The following is a 13,979-nucleotide window of genomic DNA, read 5'->3' on the forward strand; positions in this document are numbered from 1 at the left end:
TGACGTCTGCAGATGGTGGTGTGAATACGTTTGATTGTGGTGCTAATTGTTTGGCATTATTCGAAATAGATCGCCTGTTTTATTCGACTAGAAAAGCAGTATAGTGAAGCCCGCAACGTGGTCTAATTTTCATAAACACGTAATCTCGTTTTAACAAACGCGCCGTGATGAGCATCTCTTCCGGACTCCCATTGTTAGTTTTTCATGCACTGAGATGAATTTTCGTCAGTGTATATTTGGCTGTCAGCCACGATTGTCATTTTCGTTCGTCATTACAACCCAAGCAGCTGATACCGATTGCTCGGGAGGGCTCGCAATCTCAACCACGTGTGGGAGGACGCAACATGATTAAAAAATGATCCTAGTGTGCCTCACGGGCTGTTTGCTGCTTACGAGTTGCTGGCCTCGTGAGCAAGCTGTGCAGAAAGACGCTACGAGACTGTGCGTTCACGAGTGTGTAGCTAGCAGGGTGCATGCACACAGCACCGGCCGGCGCTTGTTTTTCAACGCTGACGTAAGCGTACAATGCTTTGCTTCTCATGCTCACTCGCGTGTCAGTGGGCATCATTTGCTTCTCGCTCGATTTGCAACATTGTAGAAAACCAAGTATGGATTTAGTTTTTGAAAAGGGATGGACCCTGTGAATGACCCGTTAGCTGAGAATCATTACTGAAATTGGGAGCAATGTAAAAAGTCCAAATTATCAAATTATTTTTTAGGGCGAATATTTTTTAAACAAGTTCTGAATTCAAGAAACTTTATTTGGAAATTTGACTACTTTGTGAGGTTTTCAAGTAGTTTGCCTCGCTACTATAATCATTCCAGCTGAACTATTCAAATATGCGACACTTTGCTTACCAATTATTGTAGCTTATTGTTATGAAATTTTGTGTAACATTGATAAATTACATTCGATCAATATTTAGTCAAACATGAATGTGTATAAAATAATTATATTTTCTATTAAAAAATGAAAGTTTTCTTTTTAAATTTTAATTAACTTAAAATATAGAAAAATATGCAGTTTAATTTCTGGTTGACTGAATCCGAATGGTCGGGCCCTTCTTTTAACTTCTGCCACTAGATTCTGTATACTAGTTTTCCTTAAACTGCTTTCGCTTCTGACATTTTTTTGGGTCTTCACCAGGTTCCGCTTGACAATGGCTCAATATTTCTCGTTTCAGTGAAGTTCTAGCCTTTTGGGAGGGTTCTTATCCCTGGGGATCACTTACACGTTGTTGGTGACTTACCGCTCTGTGGGGTTTGTTCCGTAATGACAAGATGCCAAATCCAGTTTCAGGAACGGTAGCAGCAACAGATCCAGTAAGACCAGATATTTCTTAGCAAACTTTGACTGTTTAATAATTGAAAATGTCAGCAGACTTTCCCCTTCTGGCTATCCTACCCAGGAAGACGTTAGAAATTTGTCACGTCATTCATCACGCAATCGAACTTTATCAGCACTGTCGAATACAGCATTCAGGGTCACACACACTTAATCAGCCGAGAGCCGGGGTGGCTCTTGCCGTATCAAGAATTCCTCTCCATTGTACTCGATTCTGGGCTACTTGTTGCCAATTCGTTGCGCGTCTCGACACACGCAAGTCGGCTTCAACCTGGTCGAGCCATCGTGCACGTTGAGCCCCTCTATTTCTGGTGCCGGTGGGGTTCTTGAAGAAAACGGATTTCTCTACACAGTCGTCTGGCATCCTTGCGACGTGGACGGCCCACCGTAGTCTCCCAACTTTCGCCAGGTGTACGATGGGAATCTCTCCAAGCAGTGCCTGTAGCTCGTGATTCATACGTCTCCGCCACTCTCCGCTTTCCGTTTGTACTCCGCCAAAAATAGTCCGCAACACCTTTCGTTCAAAAACGGCAAGTGCACGTATGTCTTCCGTAAGCAAAGTTACTGTTTCAAGTCCGTAGAGGACTATCGGAGCGTTTTGTACATCGTCAGCTTTGTACGGCGGCGTATGCTCCTAGATCGAAACGTCTTGCGGAGGGAAAAGTAGGCTCGATTTGCAGCTTGAATGCGTTGTTGGATCTCCTTACTCGTATTATTGTCGGCGGTAACCAGAGATCCCAAATATACGAACTCATCAACCACTTCCAGTTCATCGCCGTTAATAGTTACTGTCCGTGGGAGGCAAACGTTACTTTCTCGGGAGCCTCTTCCTACCATATATTTGATTTTCGACGCATTAATTTGTAATCCTATCCTCCTAGCCTCCGTTTTTAGTTTGGCGTAGATTGCCTCCGCCGTCCCACGGTTTCTAGGAATGATGTCGAGGTCGTCTGCAAAGGCTAGGAGTTGGCTACTCTTGCTGAAGATCGTTCTTTCGTTTCGATGCCCACTCGCCGGATCACACCTTCAATAGCGACATTGAATAATATACAGGACAGTCTATCCCCTTGCCGTAACCCTCTGCTCGATTCGAAAGGACTTGAGAGTGTCCCCGAGACGCGCGCGTAGCACATCACTCGTTCCAGAGTAGCTTTGATCAGCCGCGTCAGTTTGTCCGGAAAACCGTACTCGTGGTTGTAGACAACACTACCAACTAGCTTGTGACATCTCAGACGAAGAGGTTGGGGTTGAAAGCGTTGGTCACTCTTTTTGTTGTCGTCATCGTCGTCATTGCGACTTTAAGTTTTCGATTTTTCCCCAATCCTGACTTCCTAGCTGTCGTTCCCCGTTTGGCGTTAGTTGGGTCGGACACTTTTAACTATGTATAATGTTGGTCTACTTGCTTGAAGCTTCCCAGTTGGTCGAGGTAAGACGCTGGTCTAATAAGCCAGTCGTCGTATGTTCGAATCTCGGCTGGGAGAGGCTGAGGATCGTAGCACTGTCCCCGCACTGTCCTGTATTCTAACAGCTGGTTGCGAAGACTGTCGTATAAAAAATAGACGGTCAAATTTCGCTTTGCTTTGTTTTTTACTTGCTTGGACGCCAATTTGATAACTGAATAGCAAATGTCCCACATCTGCCAATTATTGTACATGAGAAATATTCAGATTTTTTAATTTCACGATTAAAAGAAAAACATGGGCGAAGTTTAAGTATGTTTAAGTAAGTTTAAATAGGGGTTTTCTAGATGGTGATAAGCAAAAATATTGTCTTTTTTGTCCATTTAAAAATTATTTCTATAAGCTTCTGCAAGCTAACTGCGAGCTAGCGATTGACAAAAGCATTCAGAATGAGCACAAAAGTAGCATCTTTAAATATACTACAAAGATTCCCTTGTTAGAAGCATTTTTAAGGTTTTCAAAAGGGCACTTCAGTGAATGTTTGAAAGCATATAAAATAGCTAGTGTCTCCCGCTTGTAGGATGCTCGAATTTTGACTGACTATGAGACTTGTTAGAATCAGTTGCCAGCTTACAAAAGTCGAATAATAGAAGGTCATGATCCAAAAATGGAATGTAGCAGCAAGACTTCGTCTTATACCTACCGCTAGTATCCGGTTCATTCTGGAAATCATTTGCTGTTTCCATGCCGATTCGTGCCACGGGGATTTTTTATTTTGCGAAGCTAAATCAGGGTGATTATAAGATTAATGTTATACTTGCCTTTTACTGCAGTTCCGGAGTGCGGAGCGGATTTATCGTTTTATCATCATTAGCGTGCTCTTTTGTTTCAAGCGTGGTTATGTATTGACCTGCTTTAAAAGGTATGTTTAAGTGGTTTGACAAAACTAAATTGTTTTAAAAACATTTAAAGAACAAAACTGCGATAAAAAACCATATTTGAATTACAAAATAGGGACTAGATTTCATCCTCTCATGCTGGTCTGACTCCGATCAAAGCACTTTTCTTCACCTTCACACCATCGGCTATTTATCCATTAACAATAATAATAGAAAATCGCCAGTATTTCAATGCTGTCATGTATGTTTGACGCCCCGGCTAATAAATTTCAATCACCGTACAAGAATGGATTTGCAATTGTTTATGTGATGGATGGAAATGGAAGCCTTCTGTTTGCTCCAGGCACACGAAGGTGCATCGCCATAGTATGCTGCTGAAGCCAAGTCCATGTGTACGAGGATCACAGAAATTTAATGCCAGATAAAGTGATATCGCTTGAAACTTGAACTGCATTGGCCATTACTTCCCATGGTTGCGTGCATCGCTGCATGCTAGGTGCGCCAGGAGGAGCTCACAGATTGCAATCTGATTGCTGAGCAGTTGCACGCGAGAAGTAATTACATCCACCACTTATGTCGGCCACCGCGCGGCAAACGACGCTACCCTGCATACAACAAAGCCAAACCGACCGACGACGGCGATGGCGACGCGACGCGACGCTTGGGATCACCCAGCGAGAAGGGGCTTTTCGTAGTATTTGCCTTCCGCCCCGAAGACGAAGAAAATCACAATCTCGGGCGGGAAAGTAATTTCATCCCACTCGGCAAAGGTGCAGGTTCTTGCGTTTGCTGTATTAATGTATCATTCTGCGGCTCCTGCATACGCCGACGAAGCGGCATATTGCAGTGTTAGGTAAATATAACTTGATAATTTGAATAAACAACTTTAAATTACAGCGACGAAGAAATAACAAAGCATTGCTGGCAAATGCACAGTGCACCTTGCGCACTGTGGCTTTGGCTAAAGGGTTGTTGTAGTTTCCTAAAACAGTCTGGCGTCAATAAATTGTTTAGAGCAGTTTTTTTCAGAAATAATGACTAGTTTGAATTCGAGATGCAATTTAGATTTCAAATGTGTGGGATTCATTTGATAAACCAAGGTAAGGAGGGTTATTCATAAGGGACAAAAGTTTTCTTGTGCTTGTTGCAAACCAATATCAGGGTTTGATACGCATCTGAAACTGTTTTGTATTTCATTCGAAAAACTAATCACACAGCAGATATTGTTGATTTCCTTTCATACGATCAATCAGGAATCAAACGATGCATAACACAGTAACTATTCAGTTGATCAGGTGATATAATTTCTTCGATTCGTTTGATTCAACTGTGCCCGCTAATCCGTCAGCTGCACTCTATAACACTCTTAGTGGTAATAACCCCCTCTTACCAGGCATATACAGGCATTGGATAGTCGCTGCTTTGAACAATCACATTTGCCAATAGTGAATACGCTCTTCCAGAATACTACAACCAGCGCGAATGTGCACGTTCCGTGTGTTGCTTCGTAATGGCCTACTAGACAGTTGTACGATAACACAGCACCGTAACCAGACAATGACATCATAATTGCTTAATGCAATTATCCATCCACTCCCATCAGTGGTGTTGTCGTCGCTATGGTTATAATTACTGTTGACAGTGTAAATTACAGCGGATGCACTCAGTACAACATGCAAAATTTGGTTACTGCACATCGAAAACCTTCCCGTCCATTGACAGGATCGTTTATTTACTTTTCCGACATGATTGAAAAATTTTATTTTCAAGTTTGTTTATTCAAATTAATAAGGCACCTTGTGTGCTTTTCGTCCTTGTTTGCAAACTGCGTTTTTTTTGCAATTATTTTTGATGATGTTAATTAAACATAATCTGAACAGAAAATATAGAAAGTTTACTCAGGTTTCACCGTGGATTCCCGAATATAGTCTCGTAATTGAAGAGTATGGATTGTCATTTTACATATTTTTGATAAGCACATTTAGCAGATCTACTTGAATTCCCGCCACTATTCTCCAAGTATTTGTACATGTAACCGAGCATTGTCATGGTGAAAAATCATAGGCTCTAGCCTAACTCAAATTGCAGCCATTTTTTCAATTCTCGCTTCAAACGAATAAATTGCCTTGGTCAAATCTATTGAAAACGGATACCAAATGGACACATTCCGAAATATATGCCCTTTAGAGAAGTTTTTGTCTGTACGGATTACCAACTTGTTCGCTAAAAAAATCTTCTTGAGTGCTTCTTCACACTTAACATTCTTCACGTTGAAGCATCGTACGCTTACGTTAGTGGCGACAAACAACCGCCGGCCGGTGCTGTGTGCATGCACCCTGCTACCTACACACTCGTGAACGCACACCCTCGTAGCGTCTTTCTGAACAGCTTGCTCACGAGGCCAGCCACTCGTAAGCAGCCAACAGCCCGTGAGGCACACTAGGATCATATTTGAATCTTCTAGCGTCCTCCCTTACACATGCGCTTGAGATTGCAAGTCCTCTCGAGTAATCGGTATCAGCTGCTTGGGTTGCAATGACGAACGAAAGCGACAATTGTGGCTGACAGCCAAATATACACTGACAAAAATTCGTCCCAGTGCATGAAAAAATAACAGTGGGAGTCCGGAAGAGGTGCTCATGACGGCATTTGTTAAAACGAGATTACGTGTTTATGAAAATAAGACCACGTTGCGGGCTTCACTATACTGGTTGAAATCATATCATTACAAACCAAATGTCAATCCCGATTCATTTCGCTCCTATAGCTTTACTAACAATTCAGGAGTATCTCAGGGAAGCAATTTGGATCTCTATTATTCATTTTTTTTATCACGGAAGTTTTCACAATCGATAGAGGGGTCTGTAGAACAAAATAATGACAAATGTGACAGGGCAGGAATAAGACGTGAAGGGGCAACAGTGGAAAATTAGGTAAGGTAGGGCCATTGAAGCAGCGCCTAATTAATTATGTGTATCGTTCCTCTTTACCTTAGCTAGGGATCCGGATAACCGGATCCGGTCCAAGTATAGTTTTAAGTACGAATTCCAGTGGAATTACAAACCCAAGTCAAACTCAATACATTTTCGTTTAAGTCCAATTTTAAACTAAGTACACTGAAGTCGCTTTTTACGCGACTATTTTTATGCGAATTTCAGAATTTATGCGGTTTTTTTACGCGAATTTCGGAATTTACGTAAAAAAAACGTGATTTTCGGAATTTACGCAGATGTGCTCAAAACGTCTATTTTTTCGCGTAGTGTTGAAATCTACAAAGTTTTTACGCGAATTTTGGTATTTACGCGGTTTTTTACGCGAATTTCGGAATTTACGCGGTTTTGATTTACGAAGGACGTATCCTTCGCGTAAAAAGCGACTTGAGTGTAATGGTTGAAGAATTATCTTAAAATAATGTTCTGTCGCATGGAACTTTTTTTGAATATTTTGTTCTTGTTTGTCAATCGTTTAATGATAAAATTTTTTTCATAACGTTTTTAATTGTTCCTGTGTTATAGTTGAAAAACCTGGTTTTCCTGTATACTTACCTAATTCTAAAATTCATGTCTCATGAACCAAAGCTACTTTTGAAAATGTTAGTAATTTTTCTTAAGTCCGCCCAGTTAGCTCCGGGCTACGACACTGGCTTAACAAGCCAGTCGTCGTAAGTTCGAGTCTGGACTGGGTGCTGCTACTTATAGAATCAATAGGATATTTGCATTAGCCCCGTAATTTTCCTGTACTCAGATAACCGGCTGCAAAGTCTGTCGATAAAGAAGGGTCAAGTTTTTAAGGACGTTTATACCCATGGCTTTGCTTGTAATTTTTATTAGCATTTTCATAGATGGATTCTACCTCCCAGTTGGCCTCAAGGTGTGATGCTGGTTTAATAAAGCAGTCGTCATCTACTCGAATCCCGACTGGGAGAGGCTGTTAGAATCAACTGGATCGTAGCAACTGGCCCTGCAATTGTTCTGCACTCTAACAGCTGGCTGCGAAGTCTGTCGTATAAACACAGAAGGTCAAGTTTCGATAACGTTGCTTTGCTTTCCATACGTGGAAAAATGAGACAAAAAAAGTAGAAAACAAACAAAAGATGACAAAATGAAAAGAAACAGAAGCGATCACGAAGGAAAACGTGCCAAAAAGGGAAATACGGGATAGAAAAAGAGGAAAAAATGAAAAGAGTTTTTTTGCCTATTGAAGTAGTTGCTCGAAAGGTGCAACACTTCAACCAATGTTGCAAATCGAGCGAGAAGTCAGCGTTGTCTGCTCACACGCGAGTGAGTATGAGAAACACAACATTAAACGCATACACCACACACGCAGCCGTAAAAGAAACAGCCGCCGTTGCTGTGTGCAAACATTCTGCTACTTACAAACTCGCGCACGCACATCCTCACATCGTTTTCCTGCATAGCTTATTCCCGAGTCAAAGAACTCCTGAGCAAGCAGTTGCCCGTGAGGCTAGTGACGCATTGGGATACAAATTTTGCACTACTTTTTCTTTTCATCCTCATCTTCGCCCTCGATTTTACTCACGGGTGGGAGTGCGAGCCCTCGCGTGTAATCGGCATCAGCAGCTCGGGCTATCAACGACGAACGACGAGCCTCGACTGTAGGATGCTGTTAGCTAAACATATACTTGCAAAAACTCGTAGCAGTGCATGAATAAATAAGAGTGGGAGAAGAAAGGGATGCTTATGTCGGTGTGTTCGTTAGAATGAGTACGCGTGTGTGAGAAAATTATACCACAAGTGTGGGCTTTGCAACACTGACTTCAACAGGCTTTTCCCTGGAAAATATGGAATTAATAAAAAAATTATACTGAAAAGAGGAAAAACGCGAAAGAGAGAGAAAGAATACAAATTGGCAAGAAAGAAAAAAATATGACAAAATGGGAAATAAAACAGACCTGATAAGGAGAAAAAAGGAAAAAAAGAAAAAAATGAAAAAAGGAAAAAAAGAAGAAAAAGAAAAAAAGAAAAGAAAGAAGACTGGCAGGAGAGAAAAAGAGTGAAAACGAGGCATAAAACGAAGAAAATGGACAGAAAAGGTGAAGATTGGAAAAGAAAAAAAAGAAGAAAAATGAACGAAAAAATGAAAAATCATAAAGAAAACTAAAAAAATGAGAACAAACAGAGTCAGCAGAAAAAACGAAAGGAAGAAGCAGAATTAATGGGACAAACAAGGAGCAAATACGGAAGGGAAAATAGGGAAACGAGAATAGAAAAATAAGAAAAAAAGGAAAAAATTGATGAAACGAAAAGAAAAACAGAACGTGACAGCAAAGGAGGAAAATGGAACCTAATAGGAGGAAGAACCGAACAAATGAAATCGTAAAACTGGATAGAAAAGAAGTTAAAAAGTGACAAAAGCTAAAAACCTGAACCGAAAAAAAAGAAAAAAGTTGAAACGGCACAGAATATGACATCAAGCGTAACAGTTTTGTGTGCCGGTCTCATGTATAATTCCAAGTAACACTTCCAGTCCAAATTTATCTAAATTTAAGTCTAATTTTCAATCCAAATTTAAATCTCCAAATTTCCAATTTAATATGCAGTAAAGCTTCAAACTCAAATTATAATAGATTGAAGTCTAATTCAATGTCCTATGTATGCCAAGTCCAATTTCAACTTCGACCCAATTGCACCTGAAACTCCGGAGCTTTCAGCCCAATCGGCCGGTATTTTTATGATACGGATACAGTATACAATGATACAGTAGGATTTCGAATTTGGCAGCAAATGTGTGTCACCTATGTTGTCAAAATCGAAACCGTGCCAAAATCGAGACCCTTTTTTGATATGAAAAAATTGATTGTAAATGCGTTAGAAATTGACCGCCAAGAGCTATCCGTCCGGTGCAAGTAAGTGTTTGGTTTGTCAACTTGCAGTAAGATGTAGTCCTACGGCAATAAATATATTATTGTTCGAAACATTCTATAACTATAAACTTTTTTTCTTGAACACACCCAGGGCATCATTTATTCGTCATTTAAAGCACGTATGCGGAAGCTGACTGATATTTAAGCATACTTTTGGAAGTGAAATATTTTGTGTTGCCAAAAACGGATATTTTTGTTGCAAAAATCAAGGCATGTTAAAATTGAACCATGCCAAATTCGAAGTCCTACTGTAATAGATTCGCCAGCCTACGATAATACAATAGAGGCGTATGGTGCACTACTTTCAACTGCAAAGAAACGGATGAATCTGGCAAACAATAGTCAAACATGTCCATTTCCTGGCCAGTAATATCAACCGTCCGAGGTGACTGCCTTGAGGAACCCCACCAAAGTTACTAGAACAAAGCTGTCGCCGATTTTCACTGCTAACTGACGACTCAAAAGAGAGGAGTGTCATCTATTGATAATCCACCCACCGAATCCTTACATTCTCACTTTGGTTAAGGCGATTTTTATGTGTGTATTCTGATTCTAAAAATATTTTTCGAATTCAATCAGCACGCTCGGTCAGCCTGTTCGCACGTGTATGGCAACTAAAATGGTCACGAAAAAGAAAAAAATAGATAGGATTGAAAAATATTCGTTGTCAACTGTTTTTGGAAAGTATTTTGCGGAAATTTGACATTAAACATTAGAAGCTTGGCATGGTGCTACGTACTAAAAATAATTTACCACGATATAGCACCGGTCTTATTTTCGAGCAAGTATCAGTTTAAACTGCCAAATATGTAGATAGTTCTCTTGAATATTTAAAATGAATTAAATTGGTTTTTACCCATTCCGTTCAGTAAACTGCAAACGTTGATTATACGATTCAGCTCTTATTCTAAAATTTTCCAGACAATCCAATTGTTCCATTTCAATGAACCGATTTGGGGACTTGGGTATTATTCCAGTATGTAGAGGCAGCTTCCAGTTTTGGTCTACTGCCAAAATGCTGTTAAAATCGGAAGCTTGCACCCTTGAGGGCTCCTACTTGATCCCGCCCACATGCCGTGTGCTGGGCTCTCGTAAATAACAACCAGCATAATCCTGCCCTGAAACTAATTCGTTCGCTTTTCCTTTGTTTCTCGCCCATTGCAGCCAATTCCAAACGCGGATTTCGTAGTGCCAGTTGAAATCGACGGTACCGTGCATCAGGTGTACGTCCTGAAGCGGCCGCACGTCGATGAGTTCCTGAAAAAAATGGGCGAACTGTACGAGTGTGTACTGTTCACGGCATCCCTGGCCAAGTATGCCGACCCGGTGGCGGACCTGTTGGATCAGTAAGTGCAATTCACGCATAGCATGAACCATGCATCCTAACTCTCGTTTTACTATCTTTTTTTTTGCTTCCAGGTGGAACGTGTTTCGGGCGCGATTATTTCGGGAGTCCTGCGTCTATCATATGGGCAACTATGTGAAGGATCTAAACAAACTAGGGAGAGATTTACAAAAAATAGTTATTGTTGACAATTCACCTGCTAGTTATATTTTCCATCCGGATAACGCTGTAAGTACCGTAGACAATATTTGTATTAGTCATCACCGAGGGGGCGGTAAAGCTGAATGAGTCATCGTACGGTCCATTTTGCTATACCGCCAGAAGTCGGAAGTGCAACAACTATTAGTTTTCATTTCCCCCTAATAAAAAGGGGGAGCAAACTCTATATCGGACGGTTTTTGCTTTGCTTGTTATATGCAACCCTTGAGCCGGAGGGAGCCGAAATCGGAAGCACAGTTCATTTGATTTCTTGCGCTTTCTTTACGACTTTAACTGTAGCGTTGAGTTAGTTCTTCTTAAACTTCTTAATGTCGCAGGAAACAAAAATAAATTCTAGTTAAATGATAAAGTGGTTTTGTATGGGACAAAAATAGTTTTCTAGCTTTGTGCAGAGACAATCCTTTCAATTGATGGCAGACACGTGAGACAGTGAAGAAAACACAACTGTTAAGCCCGAACGATCTGACGAGGACGTGTAAAATCCTAGTCGAAAGTCGTAAAACGTTCCTCACATAAAGCAGTCGGTGGATCTGAGAGTTGATTGCCTAATGTTCGGTTTTCCTTTGTTATGTGGCGTGGCTTTCTGTAAAAAAAAATCCCAGACGACCTTCTAGCTTTTTCTTTTGAATCAGCTACCCCTTTCAGTTGCATTATTTAGAATTGAAATAACTACACATTTATTTTGTTTCGATTACGGATTTACAATCCATTCAATGGCGGTCGGTTCTGCAGCAGAATTTTTGCATTTCTCCAAGCACTTGACATGGGTAACAAACCGAATGTATGTTTATCGTGGTACTTTACAACCAGGCAGGTACTGCCGTATACCCTTGAACCCGAGCGCCACCGCTTTTGCAAAAAGTCATCCCGTACAACTGCAGCCGATTGGCAAGCATGTACAAATTTCAAGCTGGAAAGTTTGCACGTGTTCTCCGCCGGTGGTTTCTCGTCTGGTTTCCGGTTCTCACTTTCAAGTGAGAAATATGCTTTGAATACGAAATGAGCGCTATGAATTATGGGAAGAAAGTAGAGTACAGCACCCAGGAGAAGTGCACAAGTGGACCAGACCAGACTGTTAAATGTTTAATTTTGTTGGATTAATTAGTTACCACTAGGTCTGCTCTGCTGCGCCGGGAAGGGCGGAAGGTCCAAGTTCAAACAATGAACCGGTAAAGTAAAGTTTGCCTGCAGTTTATTATTCCAGAATAACTTTTGAGATGCAATGGATCTTTCGCAAATAAAATGAGTTTTAATTCTTTTGAGGCATATATTTTCTGAAGTTAAATTTCAATAGATGTTTTCTCCTACTGCTACGTTAAAAAGTAGAGGTTAATTTTGCAATAGAGGTATGAGTAAATCGATTTTCCGCATGCCTAGGCATTATGCAATTTGCTGCCATTAGGGGAAATCATGTGTTGCATGAATACACATGAATACACATTAATACACATGAAAGGGTAGGTTTGTTTCCATTGATTCGTGATTGTTGTCCGGCTAGTTTGGACTGAGGAAGACATTTTGTATTTTTTATCTGAATATTTCAAGACGTACTCAACCAAATTAACAATTCGTTTGACAGATTAGTCGGTCGCCTTTGTTGGCGTTAGTACATTAAACATTTAAACGAAATGATTGTGTTAAAATTACAAAGAAACTATGAAGTTTTACTTTACTGTTCTCGTTCTGTTCTTTACTTATTCGTTCTCGTAATTCGTTCTATTAAGCACGAGAATTCGTTGGCGGTAAATACGAGATGGTTCGTCAAAATTAAAATTGTCTGCAAAACAGCAAATTATCGTATCATGGAAGCGATAGGAGAGTTAGCAGCATATTGCGTTAAGAAGAGAAGTCTTCTTGTAGCATCATTCTGGGTCGTAAAACTCTCGGTGGTGCGTAGAGCCCACTTATGCATTAAATATTGCTGATCTCTCCTGGGAAGTTGGCGAAACGCATAACAAACTAATTTCCACTGTAGCGTCGACCGAACAATAGAACAACAGAGAGTTTCGAGCCGAAGTTGGACATTGAATTCCCCAACGTTCTTAAATATGAACCCAAGACTACGACTGGACTTCACAATTATGATACAAATGTGGAATTTCTTAGTGAGGTTCTCGTCAAGCATTACACCAAGATCTTTTACCTGTTCTATCCTATTCAGTTCGACTCCGGAAATTTCGCAATCAAACTCTAGTGCGATGAAATCTGATGACGCCAAACCAAACAAAGCCAGAAGCTCTTGTAACATTCTGCAGTCCTCGATTCGTCTGACTATAGGATAGATTTTTAAGTCACCAGCGAAGAAAAACCTTTCCGCTTTCGTTGAGTAGTAACGCTGTCTCATTTAGGAGATGAATAATAGTGACTTGCGTGACCTCAAATTGCTACCCTGTGGAACGCGGCACACCGGCAGTTATCAAGTCGTACAAAATGTTGCTTATCTGTGAGGTGTATATGTTCCCAACCATCTGCAAAATCTTGTGGTACACCCAAGCTTCTCCAGTGAATCCATCAGGCTCAAAAGAATAGCCTGATTAACTTAATACTGTTAAGTGGCTTTCAAGTCAGTATACATTGTATCAATTTGAGCTTTGGCACTCATATTATTTACACCGAACGGCTGACGTCTAACCCGCCATTCTGACGCATGAATTTGATCAATCCAGTGTCGTACAAATTAGTTTAAATAGTTTCGTCAGAAAACCATGTTCTAGCATTATCTGCCACAGCTCATTTCATTTGTTTGAATCATACGCAGCCTTAAAATTAACAAACAGATGATGAATCTGCAAGGTGTATTGCCAGAATTTGTAGTACGAATGTTTGTCACAATCTTGCACGAATCTTACACACAATAAGATAGTGGACAGAATGGATATTTGGTCCC

At 40.6% G+C, this 13,979-nt stretch overlaps 1 protein-coding gene across 6 annotated transcripts in view; it reads left to right on the forward strand.

Annotated features, from left to right (window-relative positions):
• LOC128738177 (phosphatase Herzog) overlaps nucleotides 1-13,979 on the forward strand; it is a 126,904-nt gene that overhangs the window by 108,389 nt on the left and 4,536 nt on the right. For all 6 annotated transcript variants that reach the window (XM_053833103.1, XM_053833104.1, XM_053833108.1 and 3 more), the window contains 2 exons: nucleotides 10,693-10,874; nucleotides 10,948-11,101. In XM_053833103.1, coding sequence (XP_053689078.1) covers nucleotides 10,693-10,874; nucleotides 10,948-11,101 — 336 coding nt within the window. The remainder of the gene's footprint in view (nucleotides 1-10,692; nucleotides 10,875-10,947; nucleotides 11,102-13,979) is intronic.

This window comes from Sabethes cyaneus, chromosome 2 (assembly GCF_943734655.1).
Source record: "Sabethes cyaneus chromosome 2, idSabCyanKW18_F2, whole genome shotgun sequence".
Taxonomy (NCBI): domain Eukaryota; kingdom Metazoa; phylum Arthropoda; class Insecta; order Diptera; family Culicidae; genus Sabethes; species Sabethes cyaneus.